The sequence below is a fragment of the Chlamydotis macqueenii genome, chromosome 10 (assembly GCF_036417535.1).
Source record: "Chlamydotis macqueenii isolate bChlMac1 chromosome 10, bChlMac1.mat, whole genome shotgun sequence".
In the NCBI taxonomy this organism is placed as follows: Eukaryota; Metazoa; Chordata; class Aves; order Otidiformes; family Otididae; genus Chlamydotis; species Chlamydotis macqueenii.
The window spans coordinates 10,869,177-10,894,563 of record NC_141565.1 but is presented as its reverse complement, the minus strand read 5'-3'; the positions used below and the strand labels follow the sequence as shown (position 1 = coordinate 10,894,563).

Sequence of the window (25,387 nt, the reverse complement as noted above, 5' to 3'; positions counted from 1 at the left end):
CCCCAGTTAAATCTTCTGTGGTAAAAAATTCTTCAGGAACACTGTTCCCTTTTCAGAAACATTCAGCATGGTAGTGAGTTGACTGATTAGTTGTCTGATAGAGATGATTTAAATTGCAAATACTAAGTTAGACAAGGGTAAGTCTGCTATTACTGTTTACATGCTGTGAGGAAAAAGTGTGCTGAATGAGATGTTCTGTGTTCTTTGGAGTGGTTTATGGTTTTGTCACCTTGTTTAAAAGTGATCTGTTAACTTTCCAGATTAGAAATGTTGTATTTGTGAATCTCTATGCACTTCCCCTGGATTACTTCATTTTGGTATTTAAATAGGTTGTGATGCATGAATAAGGGCATCCATTGTAAAATCTAGAACTGGTTAGGAGAATATTGAGGGATTGGGAAGAAAGGTGAGCTGTCAAAGATGACTTATTAAACAGCTCAGAGGAAAGTTGAGGAAATAAATCTCAACATTATTATTTCTTCTTTAGCTTGTTGTCTAAGGATCCTGTAAACTTGAACATTCATGTCTTTAAGTGTGAGCAGACGTGTACAGAACACCCTCATGCCTCGGGGACAGTGCAGTTAAAGTATTTCTGTAGGTGCTCTCCTGATCTTTCCCTTGGTTTCATGATTCTGAAGGGCATTAGCTTCCCACCCTGCTTGGGTGCCAACTCTCCCCTGCCATGCTTTGTGTTCTGTCTTGTGACGTCTCTTGTGAATTGTGGCCAGTCAGTACATTACGGATTTGGAGGAGGCACAGTACTTGTACTGAGGCAGGTATTTGCTAACCTGAATATGCTGCAGTTTCCTTGACTGCAGTATATTTTCATCTGGAGTATCATGATACATTTTCTGGGGTTTATGGAGTCTTTCCATGAACTGTACAGTTATTTTTCCTTTTTCATTTTCTCTTTCCTATGAAATGCCCTGAGATAGACGTTCTTGACCTTGTAGCAACTGGGCTGGTGATTTTTATGACTCTTTAAGTGTTGCTAATAGATTCATAAATACAGCAATTACAAATATTTGCTTTATAACAAATCTGTTCAAAGCAGTTGATATAGTGTTTCAAGATAGTGACTCTTGTACTGAAATTGCATACAACAGTTTTAATGCAGATTTTGTCTCCTTTTGGATGGAAGTGATGCCACATCATATATAATGCATCTTATCAGCCACCCTTTCAAGGCCAGGTTCGAATCTGGTTACTTTAGCTTAATTCTGGAGCATGAGGATTGCTTTGCTCTTGCACTCGTAGCAGAGTTAGCTGAAACTTAAGCTGCAGCATTGTTATTTTACTACATGTACTTTTTATAGTATTAGTAATCAATGGTTTGGTTTTAGTTATTAATTTCCATGCATTTTAATGGTGTCACCTGTGTAGTAAGAATTACTGTGCGATATAGTTTAATATGAAATAGGAGCATTGTATTAAGGTTAGGAAAAAAGTTGCTGTACATACTCACAAAAGTGCATGAATTCTGGTTGTTTGGAGTTTTGTCCCACTTGAACTATTTTCATGCTGTTCTTTCCCCTTACTCTCTGTCCTTTAGGTCTGCCCTTGTGTGGTGTGTAAAGCCTGAGCCTTTTGTATAACCTTGATGATGTTTGTGTTACAATTTAAGCAAGTTCTAAATTAATGCAATTTTTGAAAGAATAAGAATGAAAAAATACTTGTGAAGATATAAAGTCTGTCTTGGATTTGTCATGGAGATGTATTAAAAATGATTGGTGAAAATTCTGCAGAAGCTCTGGCAATGTTATAGTTATCCAGCTAGTGCTCTGAAGGGTTTAGCATTCATTATTACAAGATGAAAGCTTTAGTAACTCGAAAATAGTCATTTGTAACCGTAACTTTTTTTTCTTGTTGTAGCTCTCACCCACTCATTCACCCATGCACTTCAACCTCAGAATGATTTCCTATCCTGAATTCATGGGAATTGTGAACAAGGGTAGCTGTTGTCACACCCATTGTAAAAGCTTAAAAAAAAAAAAAAAAAGAAAGCAGAGGGGAAGGTTGGAGAGGGCGAAGGAACAAAGAACAGTTGCATTGATTTCTTGTTCTTCTAATCAAAACCTTAAGGCAAATATTAAAAGTACTTAAACTCAGAATGCTGCAATTTTGCATGATTTCTAGCTTCTGTCTTTCTAAATGTATTTTTTTGACATGATTTTCTGATAGTTCAGCTTTAGCTTTTGTTTTAGCTTATGTTTAAACTTTCTCATCATTAAAGTCTGTTACTCTGAATACCAAAAAAGTAAAGTGCATTTCAGTTACCTGGAATGAGACAGAAAAATTCTGAATGTAATTAGTGGATGGTCCAACATTCATCAAAAGCTTCCTTGAAAACTAATTTAAATCCGTGAAATTCAGGTTGCTTCAATCAAAGGATTAAGGGTTCCTGACAATGGTACTTGGAAAAAAAAATAAAAATAATCCATAAGCATGGTAGGTAACTTCAGCCTAAAATTTAGGAACTTTCTGTTGATGAGATCCAAGAATTGGATCTGTTTGTGGCTGTGTATGATGTACAGATTCAGGTTAGGTAGATCTGAATTGAGAGTAAATGACAACATATTACAGGGTTCAAATCACCTCTTCCTCACATTGGACTTGGACTAAACCTGCCTGTAGTGGTGGTCATCTTGTTTTCACTTTTATCAAATTTTGAGCTCTGAAAGAAGAAATGATGGGACTGAGGATTGCAGACAATGGTGTCAGTTGGCTCTTGCTGAGGTCACTCCAAGTGTGCAACTGTCTGCAATGTGGTGGTGTGTGTTTCTTTGGCTGTACCATATTCTTACTCAGCTTCTTAGGTTACCTTTTTTAATTGAGGCAAATTTCATGCTTGTGTTGCTACAAGGGTAGTTTTTTTTAATGCAGTGATAACATCCTTAAACTTCAACTGTTAATATGGAGGAATATGTTAACTGTCACATGCTTCCATATTTTTAATGATCTGATGGTAGCATATCATAGCTTAAATTCCTGAGGTCTTACTTTCAAACACAGCTGTGCATTCGATACTTTGACTTGTGTTTTGTTCATATTTTGGGCATTTGTACATATACTGACAGTTTTAATGGAAACTATTTGAGAAAATGATCCTTGATCTTTTTGTGCTGCTGCAATACTGACTGTGAATTCTCCTCTAGGTGCCCAGATTATTGATTTGATGATGCTTGTAATAGATGTGACAAAAGGGATGCAGACGCAGTCAGCAGAGTGCCTGGTGATTGGGCAAATTGCCTGCCAGAAGATGGTGGTAGTTCTGAACAAAATAGATCTCCTTCCAGAGGGGAAGAGACAAAGTGCCATTGAGAAGATGACGAAGAAAATGCAGAAGACCTTGGAAAATACTAAGTAAGTTAACAGTAATATATTACAGCTAAATTGTAACAAAATGTTTAACAAAAATACTTCACCTACGTTTCCCTTCCACCATGCTTCTAGCATACTAGCAAAGATGGCGATGAGAGAGTGGAAAGGTTACTCGAAGCTTAAATACAGTCCTGAATTTGCATCTGCAAGTATCACGTGTAGAAAAATATTTTCTCTTATGAAGCTTTTCAGTTTAAAGGGCTGCTTGGACTTCAGATTGGATAAAACAAAACCAGAATATCCAGGTGAAGAACTCTTGTGTGTGTGTTTGGTTTTATGCTTTGGGTTTTTTTGTTTTGTTGCTGTGTGGTTGCTTTCTTTTGTTTGCTGTAGTTTATGGACTTGCAACTTTTGTTGTGATCTGCAAGTCTCTTTCATGCCAGAGAATATAAAGTGTTAGGGCTTTTCCTTAACTGAGGGTGAAAAATGTGATTGCCCCAGCTAGGGAGAGCAGAATGATGGAAGTTTATATAATGTGATGTGATTCAGGCTGGGATTATGTTTGTCCATCCTGTTCAGGTAAACAAATTGAGGTACGTAATGAGTGAAGTGCAGTGAAATTCACAGGTGGTAATGTGACTGTTATGAAGTGGGAAGATACAATACAGACACAATATTTATTTAGTGATTGCACAAACTGAAGTGCAGCTTGCTTTGCCCAGTGTCACAAGAGGACATTGACTCCCACATTTATAGCTGTTAGGTCACATTTTGATTTGAAGAATCAAAGGAATAGAATTCAGTGAGAGGAGAGAACTTCAGCAGGACCGAAAAAGCAAAGCTTGGTTAGATGTGGCAGTTCTTGCTTAACTTACTTGTGATGGTAGGGCAATGTCCCTTTTCCACTGTGCAACTGCCACAATTGTGACTATGGAGGTCTTGATGTCTTTCCAGCTCCTGTGGTGTTCTTGGATCCATGCATTGTGCTGGGAATGGTACAGAGGTCACCAAGAAAGTTAAATTCTCTTGTAAGCTTAGTCCTGCAGCTTTCAGTTCTCTATGGCAGCTGTTGATTTAAGGCCAAAAAAATATACAGGGTGGCTTGGCCTTTTCTGGAGGCTGTTGCCCCTTGTTTTAGGTGGGGGAGGACAGAGAAAGGAGACAGCTGCCATATATCAAAGCATTTTAGAGGAACAGGTTTTTATACCTGTGAGTTTGTTGATCAAATTAATGGGTAATCCCCATGGGGATAGCATTGAGATAACAAAGTTAGGAAAACTTTTGAGATAATTATCTAATAGTTTTGCTGTGATTTTATTTGGTTGTTTGAAAGGTTGAATTAGAATGTGAATTAAGCAGTATTACAATTTATATTTATTTTTTAATCTTTCTCATCTATGTGAAGAAGTTAATGATTTTTTAAGAGGGTTTATCTCAATATACTGCTTTTATTTTGTGCTTCTTTAAAATTTGTTTATTCTTTTTGAATGGCAGTAATTGCTACTTGGATTAGTCCAAGATGGTATTGTGAATGATTAGAGAAAAAGACCTTTCTAGTTGCATGTTCATAAAAGGAAGACAAATTTTTGTAAGGAAGCTGATGTTCAGAAATACTTCTGATGTACACTGTTTGAATTAAATCTTCCCTTTATATGCTGCAGTACAGATGGGTCTTTACAGCATGTCTTGAAAATGATCAGACTTTGAAACTGAAGGGGAAGTGAGATTTTTTTTTAACAGTTGACATGCTGTGAGGTCCTTGCCTCTAGCCCCCTTTTAAAAGAAGAATGTCTATCAGCTGATAGCTGTGATTCCACCTGGAGAGAAATGGTCCTGTCATAATGTTTTAGTTACTCATTTGAACTCTGGATCCTAGAAATGCTCTTTTATTGGATGTGTCTATATCTTGTTCTCATAACAAAAATTCTGGTTTTTGCATGTGCAGTCTGTGCTTTATGATGCTTTGAAAGCACCGCTGACCTGGGCTTGGTTGTGGAGCGCTTGTCCTGTTGTACCTCAGGCATGTGTCCTGACAGCCTCTTTGCCACTTAACTCTGAATTTCCAAATGCATGTGTTTTAAACTGCTTTTGTGTTTCTCAACTACTCTTATGAGAAGGGCGTATCCTGAGACTGTTTGACAGCTGCCTCTGACCCGAAACACTTGGCAATGAGGTTTTTTTTAGGCATACTTGTTGATTTTTAATTCTCTATATGCACAGGCGTGTGTGCACAATTCTGTAGCAGTAAGCAAATTTGAAGTGTTGCAGCTAGAGAGTAGGTGGTGCCATTGATGCTGGGGAAATTATTGTAGGATTGTCAGGAGATTCCATGGAAGTTGGGGGGAGGAAAAAAAAGGCAGAGGAAAGTAACAGTCATATATCTGAATAGCCTGACACGTACAAATTGAATCTAAGTAGAACTTGCTTGTTCCATGGATTGATGCACAAAGTAACAGCAAACTGTCCCTGTGAATGGAATTTCTATTTTTTTCTTTTCTTTTTTTTTTTTTTTTCTTTTTTGCACATGACAGCTTTTATCTTTGCCCAGCAGGGTCTAAACTGAGAAATCAATGTGATGAAGTAAGAGTTTTAGTAGGGCTGAATCATGTTTGGAAGTGCCTCCAAAGGCAGTATTACTTCAGTTTGTTCTGGTGTATGGGAAAAGGAGTAAAGCACCTGGTCCAGCATACATTTCTATTTATTGCGATACGGTACCTTAAAGTATTTGCATGAAAATAAATTTCCAAAAGTTTATGGTTAACCACAGGAATTTTCAGTACACATTTTTATTGCTGTTTGTCCCTAGATGCCTTAGACTTATGGCATATAAACAAAGAAAATACCTTATATGCTTGATTACTGTTTGGTCACTAAATGAGCTTCCTCTATAGAACTTAGCATTTTTCCTTTATCAAGGCACTGTCTTTTCCTTCTTCTAGTTCACTTCTTTTTTTTAGGATAAAACCTTTGGGAGGTGGATGTCAAAAAGATGACCACAATAATTACTTTTGATCTGAATCTATTGCATAAGAATCAAGTATGAGAACCAGTCACTTTATTGCTGAATATTATTCCATTTCTTTTATATATATTTTACATAGTTAATCCTGATTTCTGCAAAAATGCAGTAATAATTTTACTTATAGTCTAACTTCCCTTTCCAAACTGTAGGCAAAACAAGCTGTTGGATGATTCAAACACTAGGTTGCATTTTAGGGAGCGAAAGTTAAGTCTGCTGAATACTAAGGACTTGAAGATTAAAACTCATTGTAAGAGAAGAGCTAAACCTGAGGTCAGCCGTGGAAGTACTGCTCTCCTCTGAACCTTTGCATGTTTGAGATTTGCAAGTTTCATGAACTTCGATTTCAGCAATCTTTTCTGTTGTCTGCAGATCTTGCAGTCTGCATGAGGACTCAGGTAGACGTCATTTGCCATTTTGCATTTGGCTCCCATTTTGAAAGCTATGATGTTACAGCTAGAATTATAACTGTTTTAATGAAAGCTGAAAACAGTGCTAGTCTCTGGGTGAAATTTCTTCAGTGCAAAGCCACTGCAGTAAGACCGAGTAAAAGACTTTGCCTCTTAAATAAACGGAAGTCTTGCTTTTGACTGTCACAGAGTTGAATCAGTAGCTAACACTAAACAAGACCGAAGATTTCATAGTGAGGTCTAGTAGCACAGATGCTAGTAATTCAAGAAAAAAATCAGTTATTCACTATGGGGGAAGAGCAGATAAATCAGAATTTGAGGGAGTTTCCTTGCCTTCATTGTCAGGTGAGCCTGGAACTGCTTTACATTGGCACGTGTAGGAGATCTGTGGTCTAATGGTGGGAGTCTTTCTCTTTCAGGTTCTGTGGGTGTCCTATTGTTGCTGTTGCAGCAAAGCCCGGTGGACCAGAAGCCCCGGAGTCTGAGAATCCGCTAGGCGTTTCTGAATTAATTGAGGTACCTGCTGAAGAACATAATAATAACAAAATGTGCGCAAGCTTTTCTCTAAGTTTTTTTTGGAGTACACTGTGTTAGTTTCTAGAGCTGAGGAACGTCTGTATTAATGTCAGTTTTAAGGAACCTAATTCTTTGGGGATTCCTTCCAGTGAAAGGAGAAGTTGAGGTTGCATGCACCAAAAGTGGATCTCACTTTTCAACTGCTGGGCTTCAATGCCTTTGAGTAGCTGTGTCTTAAGAAACCACTGTCAAAGGTGTGGTGAAACTGGTTTTAAAGTTGTAAAGAATTATGAAGCATAATGAATAAAAATAGCTTTGAAATTCTACTGAATCCTTGGTAGATATGCCATAATTGTACCACAGTTAAGAAAACAGTAAAGTTAGGCATTTGAAAGTTGCACTTTGGGAATAGTCCCTTTTTTTTGTGTGTGTGTGTATCATGATCCAGTGTTTAAGTGCATGGTACTTTATTCTAAACAACCCTTACTTCATTCCCTGCTCAGGGTGGACAAGGCTCAACTGATGAGCGGGTAGTCCGATTTTGTTCTAGTTCTCGTTATTCTCTGCGTAGTGTCATGACTCCATTCCAATAGTGCTCTGCATTCAGAATGATTAATTTCCTCCTGGACTGTTTTTTGGCACACATCACTGTGGTCTTGAGCACTTGGAAGTAAGTAACTGTTTGCCAAAAGACCTATAGGAAGTGTAGAGGTGACTTTAATCCATATTTAGGTTGGGAAGCTGAGGCACAAGGGTGCTAAGTCCACTGAGTTTCCTGACTTTGGTTTCCAATTTTAAGGAAACACATGCTTGTGTTCAGATCATAGTACCTACGATTACAATTTTGATTGTAATTGTGAGTGCTTAGCACTTCTGTTAAGCTTTGGGGTTTCTGGTTGGACAGTCTGAGGTGAATAGTCAGTGGTTACCTGTGGAAAGTTTCATTTTTAAGACAGTGACAATACGTGAGAGTTCTGGCATAAGCAAATGTAGAAACCATTCTCTAGGGGAGCACCACTTGCCTTTGTGATGAAACAGTCTTTCTCTGTGATACTCTGCCTTGCTTACTGCATGCCTTGCACATCTGCAAAATATAAAAAGCATGACCTGGATTTACCCCGTGCCCTGAATGAGGTAGAGCCTGGAAAAAAATTATATGATTATATAACTAACACTATATCAGACCCATATGAACAAGAGAAGACTTTAAGCAAACCAATGCTTTACAGGTATCCTTAGTTCCAGCAATGTGTGTGGGTTTGGGGTTTTTTTTAGGGGGAGGTGGGGTGGGGAGGGAGAGAATAAACTCTTAGTTTTTCAAAAAACTAACTTATATGCTAAGTTTTATGGTGTGAAGCTTATACTGTGGAGGGCAGGACACTTAGAGCTGTTTGAGAGCAGTTTCTATCTTGTAAACTTGTTAGTCTTTCTGCGAATAAGGTTTAGGGAAAAATATCATCTTTGCCTGGGAGGAGTGCCACTGTTGTTTGCAGACAGCAGCGGAAAGTAGTTCTGAAACAAAGGCATCATTCTTTGCAGACTTGTCAAGGTTTAATTTGGATGCTGCCAGGTTTAAAATACTTTTAAATTCCCGAAGTTAAGGTGCAGCACCAGTCATCAAAAATCTAGGGGTGTCTGGCCCACGGCAGCTTGACTTGTGCAAAGGCAAAGCGTTCCACATTGCTGCTGAGCACTGAATGTCGTACTGCCTCCCAGGCGTGGGTTGCCTGAGATGGGCACGGAGGTGTGATGTGATACGGCCTTAGAATAGACTTGGCAGGGCAAGGCTGCACATAGCAATGTCTCGAGACCTGGAGATGGGCAAGTCCTTAGTTCTGCCTTCATCTAGTTCTGGGTGGATTTACTGGGATGTTCCCCATGGTTAAAACCTTTGAAGGAAATACCCATGTTGCAGCTGTTTCTGTCAACTCTAAGACCTAGTACTAGAAGAGCTGGCAAATGTTGTGTGTGAGCCCTGCCATTGAGATCCAAGGTAGTGTCCTTTCTGTCCTTCGTAAGAGTCTCTCCATTGTGCTGCCATTGGGCTTAACCTGCAGTTTCTGACCTTAAAAACAAACATTAAAGGCAGTGCCAGGTTTATATGCTGATGTTACAACAGAGGCAGAGATGGAAAGTGATTTGAGACAGAGGTGAAGCAGTTCCTCTGAAGGACTGTTGGGTGCGTGACTACATTTCTTTAAGGTCTTTTGTCTATGATGATATATTTTAAGAAACATAGTATTTGTCAGCAAAACAGAAATCCTAAACTTGGAGAATTTTTCTAGAAAATTATACTTACATAGCTATTTTTCTTATTGATTTGATCCTCCAAGAAGCGTTAAAAGAAGTCTGAAGGGGAAGTTGACTTTGAAAACTTAACCCCAGTATGATAGTTTTTCTGGGAGGGAGGCAAGGATGGGCTTTATAGGGCACTAATATCTATACTCAAGTTCATTTTCGCAAAATAAAAAGCTGAAGTAGCAAAACACTGAAATTGTACTTGTTTTTTTTTTTTTTGGGGGGGGGGAAGAATAGGGGAGGTGGAGGACATATGGGATTTTTTTTCTTTGCTTTGCTGCAGTGTTTATATTGAGTTTGGCAGCAACTTTATCGCCAGTGCAGTTTTGCTAACCAAGCTAAATGTGCAGCACCAAATCTTTCTAAGGCAGAAAATCGAACTGTTCGTGCTGCTAAGTGTGCGTCTCCTCTGTGGCACACAGTTAATTTGACATTAGTGTGTTCTAAGCTCATTGGAAGATCCCTGAAATCACTAAAACTGCAAGCTTGTTCAATCAATCATCCACTTGTGTTCCTTTTGCTGTATGGCTGACATGACTTTTCACCCAGGCATGGTGCTGCTTTTATCTCTTTTTTCCAGGTCCTGAAGTCTCAGGCTTACCTGCCATCAAGAGACCCCTCGGGACACTTCCTTATGGCAGTCGACCACTGTTTCTCTATCAAGGGTCAAGGCACAGTGATGACAGGGACTATTCTTTCTGGCTCTGTTAGCCTTGGTGACAATGTGGAGATTCCTGCCCTGAAGGTGAGTACCTCATTTTCACTCCCCTCAGTCTTCCCGATAGAGACACTCAACAAAAAGTGGATTGTTCTTTTCCAATCTGAAATTATTAAATTATTTTTGATGTCTGGTTGTTTGTATTTTTTTTTTTGGCACTCTACTATAAGCTAGCTTACAGTAGGAAGAGACATTAGAGATTTTTAAATAGGGCAGCCAGTGAAGTTATCTGCTCAATTTTAGTTGAGCAAAGAGGAAAGAAGACTGAGCTAAATTAGCATGCTAGACTTTCAAATTCAGAAAAGCAAGGTAGGCATGTTTCCAAGACAGGATGTGCCCAAGGACTGAACAAGATTTGAATGAGGTTACTTTCCTGAGATGTGCTCTACAGTGAGAAGGCTTGCAAAAGAATCTGAGTCGGTAGGCTTCCCGAGATGTCTGAAAGTGAAGGAAATGACAAGAAGAGGGCATTGAAATGCTTGATGCATGTTCTCTTCGTTTGCTGGGGCTTTAATTGATGTCACGTGTTCTGATGGGATGCAGTAGGTAGCTTGCTGCTGTTGTGCTTTTTAGCTTGTAGAAAGTCAAGGGATCTTTCAGTGGCCTTTGAACTGCTCAACTGTTGTTACTACTTTATTTCCTTAAAATATATTAATCCTTTAAAAGAAAACAGGATGACTTCATGCTTGGAACAGGTGAAGCCTGTTTCACAGATCCTGGTTTGGTCTACTCTAACTTTACCTTTTTATTAATTGCCCAAAATGAGTCAAGAATTGTGCAGTGTTTCGTAGCTGTCGCGTAAAGTGGACCCAGCCAGTTACATTCTGACAGTAGGCAGCTGATAGCTGATTTTTGGTCAGCCTCTTCTGTGATACCTGTGGCCATCTAGTTTATACCATATTGTCCTTTGCATAAAAGTGATCTCCATGATGTGTATCCCATTGTGTCTGCTTTTCTAGTGGAGTTCCTCAGTGCCCGTATTCTTGTTTACAACATAAGGCTCTCAGAATGGGCTGTGCTTGTAATTCCTGCAGGGAATACGCCTGCTGGGATTGTAGGTCTGGTTTCAACCTCTCCTGCTTTTTCCCTTGGGCAGTGTTCCTTCCCTCGTCTGTTGTGTCTTGCTTGCTGTCCTGGGCCTGTGTACACAAGGGGTCCAAGGAGGGGCAAGTAGTTAGGAGTGCGAGGCTGGTGAGTGCTGAGTGATGGCTCTACCCAACAGGAGCCTTGCATAGCTAAGTTAGCTGCTTTCCTTTTGGCACAGCACTGGTCAAACTTCCTGTTGCTTTGCGCTCTGGGAGATGGGGGTGAGACAGAACAGAGGAGTAATTTCTTGCAGAGAAAGAATGCGTAACTAGATTGTATCTGGAAATGGCTGTTCAGCTCTTTATGTATAGGCCAATAATGTTTTGGAGAAATATGTTTAGGACTTAGTCTGCTCATTGAGAATCCATATGAAGGGGAAAATGACAAAAATATAGTGAATAAAAGACAGTAAGAAAGGCTTTAAGTGGAACTTTAAAAGATGCTTTCCTCCCAGGAGACTGGGGGAGCAGTGAAGTGAAAGGAAAGTTAGCAGATAAACAGGTCTTTGACAAAGAGAAGCCAAATCAATTGTCTTTTATGGCATTAACAATTTCCCTCAAAGTTTGATATTTTCAATTGCTGCTAATGAATTAATCCTTCCACTGCCTTGTATGAAATAGAAGATGCGTTCACACTTCTGAGTGGCAATAGTGGTGGGTAGAGTTTGGATTTTATTTTTTTTGCCACTGGCAGCTTGTGAATATTCATGTTCATACTGGACAGGTGTGGAAACCAAGGCGCACAGTAAAGGGAAGCAACTTTTGTAAGTTTGAGTTGTGTGTTGTACTTACCCCTGCTAGCATCATGCAGAGTTGGGTTAGGATACCTATAAAAGGTCAAACCTTTCTCAGGCCTACAAGGTAACGGAGGAAGCACATTTCACAACACGTTGTGGTTTGTGACTCTCTCTGACCTTTTTTTGCCCTGACCCTGTGGTAACTGAGATTGACAGCTGGTACCCACTGGGCATTTAGGGACATTACAAACCAGCTGCTTTTTAAATTTGAGGAACCCTCTCACCAAATGAAGTGGCATCACCTTCCAGTTCTTCTAATGGACTTAGACATCTTTGACCGCTTGAACCTGCACAAAGGAGGGACACAGCAATTAAAAATAAACAGTGACATTCTCAAATGCCCGTGCTTGCTCTGATTGAGGCTGAGAGCACCAGCAGTGTGTGGATTCCTTTATGCTGTTGCCTATGTAAATTGCCATCTGGGGTTGATTATCCATATAGCAAAAAGAAAAATTATATATATGTGTTTGGCAAAAAGCTTTGACACAGCAAACAGTTCACTATCCAATTGAGTTAGTACTATTTGCTCACTAGCACTTGAAATCCACCTTGAAGAGCATGAACCTAGGATTTCTGCAGCAAAAACATCGTGTTGGCAGAATTCTAAATGTCTTTTAAGATTATTTCAGTGGTCTTTCAATCTCTACAGTCTTCCACTTCATAAACTGTAACAACTCATGACATTTTTATTTCTGCTTTATGAAAGTTCCTGGAGTTTGAACAGTAAGGATTTTTTCAATATAGATTTGTTTTATTTTACTCATAGGCTTGGCGATAATCACTTCAAAATATTTATCTAAGTATATTTTGTTCAGTAAACTTAGTTTAAGTGAGTGTGAATGTCAAATTCTAGTGCTGCTGTGTCTTTTTATAGCATGCTTTAATTGAGAAAGGAAGACTTTTTTTTTTTTTTTTTTCAGTGAGGGGAGAAGTATCTTTGCCTGCCTTCTCCAGGTCAAAAAAAAATAGTAGCTCAAGAACAGCAGCTGCTTAGGCTGATGCAAAACCAGCAAGAACCAAGACTTTTTTATAGTTGGTTGTCACAAAACAAAAAAATAATCTTTCTGTGAAAAGCAATGCAAAATGTTATTTGGTATGTCATCTTCCTTCTACCTGATGTTAGCGATTCCAGTTTGTCATCACACAGTTACAAGCACAGTGGAAATACTGGAAGATGAGGTAAAACAGCTGATAATATGTTAATATTCATTTAAAGATGTTTTAGGGCACAGATGTTTCAGGTTGGTTAATAAGAATCAGTCTCTCTATCTTAAGAGCTGTGAAGGATGATAGAAGAGGTCAAGTCTGAATGGAGTGAGGAGGCAGAGGTGGATGTACACAGTTAATGGGTACAGCTCTGGTCATCCTGAAAGTGTGGACTGGTTGTTGCCTTACCTGTGATCAGCTGCTGCAGGTGCAGAGCAACCACAAAGCATGTACGTGGCAGCCAAGTCTGAAGACAACTGCTGGGGTTTCGGTTTTTTGGGTGTGGTTTTTTTTTTTTTGAGGACTTGTAAGAAGAAGAAACTTTTCTTCTTGCTTTGACTTTCAAATGTCTGTCTGTTCTGTTTAATGTAATTATTGGGAAATGTTAGAACAAGCTGATGCAAGCTGAATGGCTGGTGGATGTTAATAGCTTCACTGGAGCATGTATAAAAGTACAGTTTTCCGTTTTGTATGGCATTTTGTCAGAAGTTCATGAGTCCCTTGAAGGCTGAGTAGGCTGTGTTATTGGTAAACAGTTATGATGTTTATCTGTAGGGAATAATTTTGGGGATTTTTGTGTGCTGAAGCTGAATAACGTATCTGGTGTAATACAGTACAAAGTTTTTTCTTATGCAATAAATTGTTTGGACACCCAATCATTGGACTGACCTTTGGAGATGCTTCATCAGCCATTGTCAGATTTTTGATCTGCTAGGTGTGGTAGAGCTGTTATTGTTAAAGGGTCCAACATTCACCATCCCTGAGGTTTGCAGTAGACTATTGCCATTAATGTTGAGCATTTCAATCTCAAAAGTTGCAAACATGTTTATGAAATGCTTCTCTTGGAGTTGGAGAGTAGTCATCCAGGTGTTTCAGTACTCTAATATACTTTCAAGAGGTCACCTGAGATATCAAATATGAAAAAACGTGAGCAACTTGATTCTGTTAATCTAGTCGAGTCTCCTAGTAAATGAGTGTCAGTTTAAACCAGTAGCGGATTCTGTCTTGGCGAGGACCTATTTGCTGTCAAATTATATTGACATTATGAACTCTTAGGAAGGATCATTTTGTAAGTGTGATACTGAGAAGGTTCATGGCTTCACATGCGTCCACTATATGAAGACAGTTTATTTTTTTAAGCTTCTTTGTTGGCTAGATAACCTTGGTCTATTTTTTGGCAAACATGCTGTAGTTTTTATGGCTCATCCAACAAAAAAATTCTCTGGTGTCTGATAGAATAACCCAAATAGCATTTGCAACACTGTTTCCTTCAAACCACCATAGCTGTTAAAATCATAACAGATGTATCTGCTTTTGCCCTCATGAGTACTTCAGCCTATTTGATGTCCCAAGACCTCTTATTAGTGAGCTTTAGTATATAAGTGTAGTTAAGAACTAATTTCAGTACACTTAAGGACTTTTTGTAGAGTTGCACAGTTAAGTCTTGTCAGAGAACATTTAAATCTCAAAGTGAAGTTGGATCCAACCCCACCGAACTGGATCATGAAGACACTTGTATGTGGACTTTAATGGTGAAATCTTAAATACATTTTCATCCCTATCATTTTGAATTCTTGTAATATACCCCTTCCAAACTGCAGGATATCTTGATTAGTTTTTGCACTGCAAATGGATAGAACCCTTCCTAAATTTTCTGAAAGTATGTCTGAATGCTGTTTCTGCATCTGTTTTTTTCCAATGCTGCTTGGATTTTTGTTGCCCAATGCTGATGTAAACAGCCTTTAAAATGTAAGGTTCGTCTGCTGGGGACGAAGTCTAGCTTGCCTTGGACTTTTTCATCTCATTGAAATGCAGTGAAGAAGGGCAGTTCGGAAAATCAGGTTGGAGGGAGAATCAATTAAATGTAACTGATAACATCATAAAAAGGCAATTCAGAATACATATTAAAATATGTGGGTGATAAAATACAAGAATCTTAAATCCTAAATCAATAAATTAAACATATAAACAAGATGTTACACATGCAATTTAACTCAGTACAAGTATTAAACTGTTCCTTTAATTGCCACTTCTAAAGCATGGATTGTGGTTTTTTTTGAGATTTTATCCTTTCCTAAAAAACATCAGTGTGAATCCTACTGGGTTTGCATCTGCAGTGGCATTTACTTAAAGGCAAAACATGCAGGATTTGGCTTATACTGGAAAGTACTCTGCTTTCAACATTTAGGATATTATCAGTTGTTTTGGAAGAATTAAACTCCTCAGAACAGTTCTTTGTGGTTAAGTAAAGGATTAAAGGCCTGATCCAGTGCCTGTGGAATTAAATTTAGATCTGGCAATAAAAACTTCTCAAATCGTTTTGACTCCATCTCTTGAGAGAATAAGAGTAGCAGATGCTGAGCTCTCTCTAAAGATCGGTTTCCTCATTTTTAATGTATGGGTTTAACTTTTTACTGTGTGGGGTTTTTTGTTTTGATTTTATTTCTGTTTTAGGTCACACTTCAAAAAAACCAAACCAATACTATGTCCTCAAAAACAACAACAACAAAAAAAACAAACAAACAAAAAAAACAACCCTCAAAAAACCCAACCAAACAACAACAAAAAAACCTCCAAACTAAATCAAAGAACACCGAGACCCCAAAGAACAGAATCCATTTTAATTCTTCATTTTAAAAAAAAAAAAAAAAACACACCAAACCCCTCCCCCACCCAAAACAAAAACCACAAACCCCAAACAAACAAAAAAAAAACCAAACCCCAAAATAATAAAAAAATTCTTGTTACCTTTAGACTTTAAAAAGGCTCAGGTATAAAAATATTCAGGAAGATATTTGTATGTTGCAATTCTTTCACTACTTGTTACTTGAAATACAGTGGTTTAGTTCATATTGTGTGCAGTTTTTAAATTATCATGTAAGTACAGTAAAAAGAGGGAGCAAGATGAAGGACCTTGTGTGTTAAGGTTTGTTTTATTCAGGACCAGGGATAAGACATAATGGGAAGGGAGCTGAATGTAAATTGTAGAGTTTTAGAATTCTTTTCTGCAGAAGGGAAGGAAGCCAGGGGAGAGCAGCCAACCTGAGCAGTGCTAATCCAAACCATACGCTGTATTTTTGGAGCTTGTGTGTCTAATGTGATCTCTGTAGGCAGAAACGTGGCTGAGTCAGTGCTGGCCAATTAACTCTTCAAATACTAAAATTCATCCTCAGCTTTTCTTGGGGATCTAGATGTACCCTGTGCTCCCCGTCAGCTAAAGACAGTTGTGATACAGATTGCCTTCTAATGGATTAAAAATAATTACCCAAAGTACACAAGCTTCTCTTCCTACAGTGGATCCAAAGAGATTTGTGTGTGATTTCTGCATTACATCCATCCACTTAAGCCACCTTTAAGTGAGATCCAGACTCTACATGGAAGTGCAGCGTTGCTGGAAGCAGTGCTGTTCTCCAAGGCAGACTTGATCTTCAGTATTTCTGTGATTACTGATTGCTTGTTTGGGATCTGCAATGCTGGCTGGTTGTAGTTAGTGCATTAGATAAGGTGAAGTGCATATTTTGTCGTCTTGGTGCACAGATGATTTTGCCTTAATAGTTACTGCAGAGTTATTGTTGCCTAAAAACTGGTACCCTGTTCAGTGGGGTTCAGAATGAAAAAGAAATATAGCAGATAAAAATACTGAGAGAGATGAATGTCATATTTTTATTTAATATTATGACTGATTTTTCTTAGACAAATTACTTTTTCCTCTTTCTGGATTTCAGTAAATCATTTGTCTCATAAGAACTCTTAGAAAAGTGGAAAAAAGTTGTTACAGAAATACAAGGTGGGAAAGAAACTGAGCTGAAGAAGGGGGAACCAATGGATTAATAGGAAAATCATACAGGGAGAGTTGTTTTGAGGTCGATCTTAGCACTGAAGTGTAATAGTTTCACTAATGACTGCATGCGCTCCCTCGTATATGTAGCTGTTCTCCCCACTAGCATGCCACGTTAGTGTTCCCTGACCAGTGTAGACTGGCAGATGTGACTTCTGTGCATAGTCTATGATGCTCAGTATTCCATAGCTCTTTGGGAACTACCAGTGTACTGGGTTGCTGGATTTGATGGAGAATCTCAGCATCCTAGAACAAGAGAGTGCCATAACTGGAAAAATTGAATATATTCTTGTATATTATATTAGTGAGCAATACAGCAATGCATTTAAGGATAAACAAATATGTAGGTTTGCAATACCAAAATAAAGTTGAAAAGACAACCAAACAATAAGTTATTAAGATGACACCTGACATTTAGATTTCTCTGTTGCTTTAACTTCTCTTATCTGCTTGTTCTGCCTTTTCTCCTGCCTATTTCCATCTTTCTCTGTGTCTAGTTTCTTTTCCAGTCTCAAAGTTTGCTCTGCAGAGTAGAGTGACTGATCTTTTCCACTTAAACCATAGACTGAAGAAACTTCTTTTTTTCTCCCTTCTTTTTTTTCAGCTGCTGTTGCAATCTTGAGTAACAATACAGTTGAGTATTCTTCCTTCACTTTCCCCTCAAGTACTTTTGGCTTGAAACCAGCATCAGTCAGGGGCAGATGAGAAACCCTGGGATGGTATTTTTGAACTTGTTTCCATAGGCTGAAGCTAGAGTGGGTCTGAATAGAGAGAGGACAAGACCTCATAAACCTTGAGTAGCATTATCCTCTCAAGGGAAGTTTCTGAAGATGAATAAGCAAATACCTCCTCTACAGGATATGCCAGCTACTGTTTTCCTAGGGCTAAATGTCTTGCATTTACAGTTTGAAAAGGAGTCCTGGAGCCATCTGAATTTGGTACTCTAAGCAATGGTCCTGTAAGCTGCGTGCAGGTGGAGAAAGGTTTTAAGATGACTTGAGCCATGACTGGGATGCAACTGGACAAAACCCTACATGTTATCCTGAGACTTGGTAGGTAACATGTCCTGTCGAACAGTTGCTGCTCTGGTGATCAAGTGTTGCATTCTTGGGTTTGTGTACCCTGGGGTACAAGATCAGTTAGAAACTAAGTTAATAGATGTTGCTATAGTAATCACAAACTTTCATCCAAATGCCTTTTTGTTTGAACTTTATGGTAACTTTTTAATGCAAAGAATGGCTGGTTTGTATTTGCGTAACTTGTTTGCTTAAGCATTGCTGCTGCCAGGTCATTAACTTTATTTTTATTTCTTTCAGTTTATCAGGTAGAATTGTTCTCAATCCAATTCAATCGAAAACAGACCCGCATGCACGTATACATACTGTTTGAGGAGGAATCTTACTGGAACGCTTGAATAGTAATTAGAAAGGTAACTTCCTGTATGGTAAACATAGCTTTCACGTTGCATTCCTGCTGTGAATGTAACTTTAGCATGAGTAGGCTCAGTTAGGGCAGTGAGGAACTGTCATGTTTTAAATATTTAAGTTCAAGTGCTTGAAGGCTTTGGCAAAATTTCAGTAACCAGAATGAAGGAAGGGAATGTCACTTTTTGTTCTTCCTTGGTCATCCATTCCTCATTTGATCAGGCTTTTAAGGAGAAAAACTCAGCAAGCACTGTGTTAACTAAGCTGTAGTCTGTATATTATAAAGTTCTGCTTCGATCTGGGCACTGGCAAAAAAAAACCCCGATGTAAATATTGAAAACGTTATTTAACCAAAACTGTTGAAAATTAGCTTCTCAATTTGAGTAAAAGACAGCAGAGTGCATAAGTGCTCAGGATTCTGAGTCTGTTACCAGAGTACTTTTTGAAGTGTTACTGTAACAACATAGGAAGTCCTCTGGATTTTATACTTTGTACTGTGAGTTCCTGAGATTACCTTATTTATAAAACTCTAAAATTTATTCTTTGTTACTACTGTGAAAATTACATGAGAATTGACTTTGCTCTTTAAACGTTTGTTCAGCTCATCAGCTGAATCTGTTGTCGTGTGCCTGTGACAATAACATGTACTGTTGAAATGAAATGTAAGAATCATCTCTTGACTAGAGTATTCCTGCAGCTTTATACTATAATAGCTGGTGCAGTTTGAAGTGAAAGAGAAAGTAATATTAGAAAGCCAATGTTTACAGTATCAACTGGAATAATATAATTATGTAAGCTGCCCAGATAGTACTGTGATGAACATGATATGAATGCCTAGACAGAGATTTTCATTTGCAACTGTCTGAAATGAAAACTACAAACTCTCAGGCTATTCATGATTGTAAAGATTAGCTTGAAAGCATATCCCATGACATGCAATTGGCTTCTTTCTTTTCTCCTCTAATGGATAAATAATCAAGAATAAACATTTCACACTTTAAAAATCACAATGAAAAGGTCAAATAGCCTTTTTAAAGAGTCACTGTAGCTAATGCATCTTTAAATGCTTAAATTGTAGACTTAAAAACTATCAGGCCTTTGAAAGTTAGATTTAATAGTTGATCTGTCTAGGCAACCTGTTTTTTTAATATATACCCTGTATATAGGGTGTGCAGTAGATTCTGCAAAAGAACAGTGGAGATGACCTTACTCCTTATTCAGTTCAGGTGGCAGAAATTGGCTGTGACAACAGATTAACTCATTAAAAGCAATGATTGTTATATACAGAGACAATTTTTTTTTCTTCACTGGATGAGACAGAGGTACTGAAAATGATGTGGAAGTTTTTCACGTAAGTTTTGTGTGAGGTTTCAGAACCTCCTGGAGTCTTTCTGTTCTTTCTCAATATTCATCTAACTGTTTGATTTTTGTTTTCTTCATTTCAGTTACTATGTTGTAATTGCTTTTTCTTAATATTATATTCACTATATAATGAATTTCAGTAGACTTTTATGCTAACCATTCCTAGAAGAGATTTTTGTCTGATGTGCAACATGTAGGACTGCAAAAAATTAAATGGTGGCTTAGGGAAAAAATACATGCCATTATAAATCAGTTCAGTTTTGAAATATGGGTATTATGTGGTATTTTCCTTGCCTAGTTGAAGACATTGATCCTGCTTGTTGACAGTGAGAGACTAGTTGGCAATAATTTTAAGTCTTCAGGGAGTGAGGAATTTGCAGGTATACCACAAACACTTAGAACAAAACCATAGAGAAGAAGAAGATTGTAATGGGAAACTTAAAAATATTTATTTTTAGTAAAGGATAAAAATGCCCAGTAAAACTGACATAAATGCCCAGTTTGGCCTTGGGTCAACACGAAGCGACACCAGTTTAATCTAAATGCAAAAAAGTACACAGATCTTTGTAAAAATAAATTAAACACAAAATCCCACCCTGGACTGTTTTGTGTCAGTTTTAGGAGCGAATTGGAGTCAGGTGGTGATTGAATAAGAATCATGTTTTGTATGACACGTTTCTATTTCTGTTCTTGGTGTGATGCTCTTGTTTGGGGAGAAATAGTTGTTTGTACAAAATATATTGAGGTGGCAAGGACCCTCGAATTAATGCTTCATTCCAGTCTTGTCAAAGGCTACTCGGTCGCTTGGGCTGTAGAGGAGGTTATTAAGCATCTTCGCCCCACGGCGTGTTTTTTGTCTCTGAGAGGAGGCGGAGGAAGTTTTCCAATGTGGTGGTACAGAGTGGGGGTCCTAACTTTCTCTGAGCCCTCACGTGAGGCTTAATGCAAGCTTGAGATGCTACTGAAGATTGAAGTTCAACATAGTTTATTCGGATGTGTTGATATTTCTCAGGCATACAATGCCCTAAATAGTGGGGAAAATGGTGGAGATCTCCAAGTTGGTAGAAATCATGATGTGTCTGCTTTTCCTTCTTGCAGCAAGTGCTAACAGATTAGTCAAAATTTCTAAGATACGTTTGCAGTCAAATACTTTTTTTTGTAGTACAAAAAGTTCAAATTTTTTTTCAAGTCTTTCCTTGTACTTGTGTCTTTGCTTTTGTTTTCCTCTTCACTTTTACTGTCTGTTCAGGTTGTTGAACTTCCATTTTTAAATCCACTTTCCAGATGTGAGATATGTGCAGACAGCACATAAGTGGTTGTCTTCTCTGAGATCACAGACTCTATTCCTGCTTTTAGAGAGGCTTTTAAGGATTTTAAAATCTATAGAGTGGGGGGGGATTTTTGCAAACTTCAGGTTTACTGTTAGCAATAGAGATAATAGAGGTAATAACATTGAGAGGAACATGTTTAGGGAAGGCAATTGTGGCTTCAGTAGTCTCTGCCTCTTTAAAACATGTACATACTGAACTGGTTTGGTGGATTACTAGAAACATTGAGGATATTATTTTTTTTTTTGAGGGATGTTTTTGTCAGGAAGCTAAGCGGTATTTTAAAAAAAATTACACTAATTTTCTAGTAAAAACACAAATAATAATGTGAAGGTAAAGGCTCTAACTTTTTTCCTGTTTTGGGGGCTGCTTTTTTTTTTTTTTTTTTTACAGAAGCTTCGTCTTTTATTTTTAATTAGAAAAAACAAGAGTTACAAATTTCTGTGGTGTTTCTTTTTTTTTTAAATAAGGATGATTCTATTTTTTGTCTGAGGGTTACATGAAGTTTAATTAATATTGGCAAGAAGTTTTAAAGGTTCATGTATGGAAAGAGATGGGCAAAGAAGTTTTTACATCAGACTTAAATAGGCTGGAGAAATAAAAGTTAACGTTTAGGCATAGTTTTGTGGTTATGGTGTGACTCACAAGAAAGGCTTAGGCCATCTGACATGTACATTACAAACAGTTGTAAAAACATACCATTAGGTATTCACAATGTGTAGTGGGCTGAGTTAATGTTGTTTCGAATCCATAATGTTCAAGTTTTCTGGCACAGTGACTGTAACTCCACAAATCAGGCATTGTATTTCTGCCTTTTAGTTTACATTACATTGTTGTCCCTGATGGACAAAGTCCCTTCTGATGGGCTTGGAAGTGAAGTTTTAATCCTGCCTCTTATTTGTTTGGTGTCATCGAGCTACGCTGACACCAGCCAGGGCTTTTTACTTGGGTCAGCATTTAGATGCTTTACAACATGCATCTTTGTTTCCTTACTCTTTTCCTGTATATGGAAAATCAAATTTGCAGATGGTTAGATTTTTGTTTGGATGTGATTATATTTTTAAGTTTTCCTTAATGTCTCTGTAAATCTCAAATTATGTGGTGATAATTTTCCCTCATGTGAACTTTTCTGTACGTATAGTTTTCACCGTATTGGACCTATACCTACATCTGAGTGTCACCATGTCGAAATGAGTCTTGTATCTTCCTAGTGTTTCATGTACTGTTAAAACTTCTTGGGAATCTTTGTTCAGGATTTTAATTCATGTGTGTTGGCTTCAGTTTCTGAAAGTAATGGATTCCTTAGCTTCAATCTCAACTCTGAAGGAGACATTATAAACATTTAATAGTTTTAAAAGAAGCTGTTTGGAAACTACAGTATCTGTGGTATGTGCTATGTGTAAGAGGATTTTCTATGTTTTAATTTCAGAAAAGTTTTTCTTTTTTTTCTATAAAGCAATGAAGGTGAGCTTTTTTTCACACCTTTGTGATAGAGTGAGCTTTTTTAGGGTCTGGTTCAGATTCTGTTTAATCTTAACTTTAACATAGTTAAGACTTCATCTTGTATTTATCCTTGCAGAAACAACTGATTCTGTCTATTGTTTTTTACCTGTTTGTCAGTCAAACATTAAGACTTCAGTAAGTTGATATAGAAGCTATGAATGGCATGTGAAAAGAAAAAATGTCTTCCCCATATGTAGCAATTGTAACAAGTGGGATTTGGTTTGAGAGGCTTGACTGTGTCTCCTGCACTGGTAATATGGGGGAAGTACTTCTCGGAGTGCACAGAGATGGCACATGAAGTCTTGAAATTTGTGTGTTATTTGGGGGTGGAGGGGTTGTTGGATTTTTCTAATACAGGTACTGGAAGTTAGTCATAAAGAAAAAGAGATTGTCAGAGGTGTTGATTATCCCAGTTACCACTGAAATATCTTGCAGGCACGAGAATTCAGCATTCATGTAAGTTAGTGTGCTTTTATTTAATGATAAATTTAGTTATTTAACTGTAAAAAAAATCCTAATGAAGTACTGTGACTTTTTTATTTTGGAGTCTGAGACTTCCCTGGCTATATTTAAAGACATATTAAATGTATCTCATGTAATTTTTTTGTGTGGAAATTCTGTCTAGTTTGAGTTCATAGCACTATGATAGTCATCAGAATTCTGCAGTAACGAAAAATAAATCAGAGCTGGAACAGGCAAATTTTTGGGCTTTTGAACCTTCAGAGTATTTTTTCTTTTTGTGTTTTTGTTCATAAATACAACAAGCTTTAGTTTCTGTGAGGCAGACAGCTTGGTGAAAATGGGAGAAGCTGAAACCAGCACAGGCAGGTGTTTAGCAAATGTCTCTAGTGGACTCTCACAAGGGTTGTGTTATAGATCGTCAATTCTTTTTATTAGTCCGCTCAGAATCTCACTTCTCGGATTTGGACTTAAGAGCTGGGTGATTCTGTGACATAAACATCCAGATGTATACCTGTTGCTTAAAACTGATTCCAGCCAGTCTTCCAAATAAGATTTGTTTACCCCTTGTGCATCCCAGGCTCACTGAAGTACCTTCTCAGAGCTAGTATATTGTTGCTTCAAGATAATTTTGACAGAATTACTGTACCACACACCAAGGGTATTTAGTTTTACCTTTTGAACCACACTAACAAAAAACGTAGAGGACTTAAGTATGCCAAAATCATGAATGTTTTCAGCCTCATCAATTATTTTAATATTAAAAAGTCAGCAGATGGAGCCAAAGGCTTGTAGAAAAATTACTTGTACTGACTGTGTATTAAACCACAAAGCCCACCAATTTTAACTAATAATGTTTCTACTGAAATTTATAACAGTGAAACTATTTATTAGCTGCTAAACCTCATACTAGCATCCCTTTTTCATTCCCCTGTGTCCGTGCAGAGTGAGGGCTTACCCCTTCGTATACCGATGAGTCTGACACAACTAAAAAGAGTGAAGTTTGAGTGGGAACCTGATTTTGTTTTGTAGATTGACATCTGCAGAAGGTTTTCTGCAGTGTTGTTCACCACTTTATCAGAAAAAAAAAATGATATTATACTTTGTCAATATTTTTACTTCTCCTACGAGCACAGCAATAGGAATCCACTGCTGAAGAGTCAGATTGGAATTTGTTACAACCTCACTTTCACTATTGCACGGTCGGTAAGGTGCTGGCTTTTTTCTGAAGCAACTGAAATAAGCCTTTGCCTTAGATAACATAGAATCATAGAATCATGTCAGCATTGATATTCTAATAGGCTAACCCTATGCTTTTGTTAAATATTAACATCCTTTTGAGATTTTAAATAATATCTCTAGAAAAATGAGTGGCATGTTTTCCAAACAGTGTGAAATTTATCCCCCTTTAATAAAATAAAAAAAAAACCTCAAAGGCACTAAAAGGTACCTATGTTTTGCACAAAAAGAGAGAAAAAACTCAGTTATAAAATATTATGTCTGAAGGGATGCAAGAACTGATAATGCTGACTGAACAGAGAATATTCCATTGATACAGTGTTGTTTTGCATTTTAGTAAAGACAAAAATGAAGATGTTAAGTGACTAGCAGCAGCTGTTTTGTCAACTATTAAACTTCATATAAAAATTATCCTCTAAATATTCTGAAGGGTTATGAAATGTGTGCATGTTACATGTAGAATATAGAGTAAGTGGTATATAAATGTATGCTGAAGTATTGCATGTAACTTTTTTTCCCTCGTTTTTGTTTTACTGATTCTTGAAGCTAAAACTCTCTAGGTTGAAGCAAGCTTTTACTTAGTGACTTTGCAAACTTGGCTTACTGGCCAAGTTAAAAGCTTTTCTTTTCTTTTTTTTTTTTTTTATCTTTGGCCTCATCTGTTTTTCAATTATCTTTCCCCTGCTTCTCCTGTTGAAAGACAGTGATAAAACTTCAACCAGTTGTACCATCTTGCTAACTTAATTTCCTCTAATCAACATTGTCTGTAATAGCAAGAGTTTCTAACATTGACGTTTTTATTTTGCATGATATGATCAGGTCTTAGTTTCAGATTCACTCCTGACTTACTGTAGGATTTTCCAG

At 37.7% G+C, this 25,387-nt stretch overlaps 1 protein-coding gene across 3 annotated transcripts in view; it reads left to right on the top strand.

The window, feature by feature from the left end:
* The window catches only part of EEFSEC (eukaryotic elongation factor, selenocysteine-tRNA specific), a 119,713-nt gene that overhangs the window by 29,156 nt on the left and 65,170 nt on the right, over positions 1–25,387 (top strand). For all 3 annotated transcript variants that reach the window (XM_086755546.1, XM_086755544.1, XM_086755545.1), the window contains exons 2-4: positions 3,156–3,363; positions 7,170–7,266; positions 10,145–10,309. In XM_086755546.1, the coding sequence (XP_086611672.1) occupies positions 3,156–3,363; positions 7,170–7,266; positions 10,145–10,309 (470 nt within the window). The remainder of the gene's footprint in view (positions 1–3,155; positions 3,364–7,169; positions 7,267–10,144; positions 10,310–25,387) is intronic.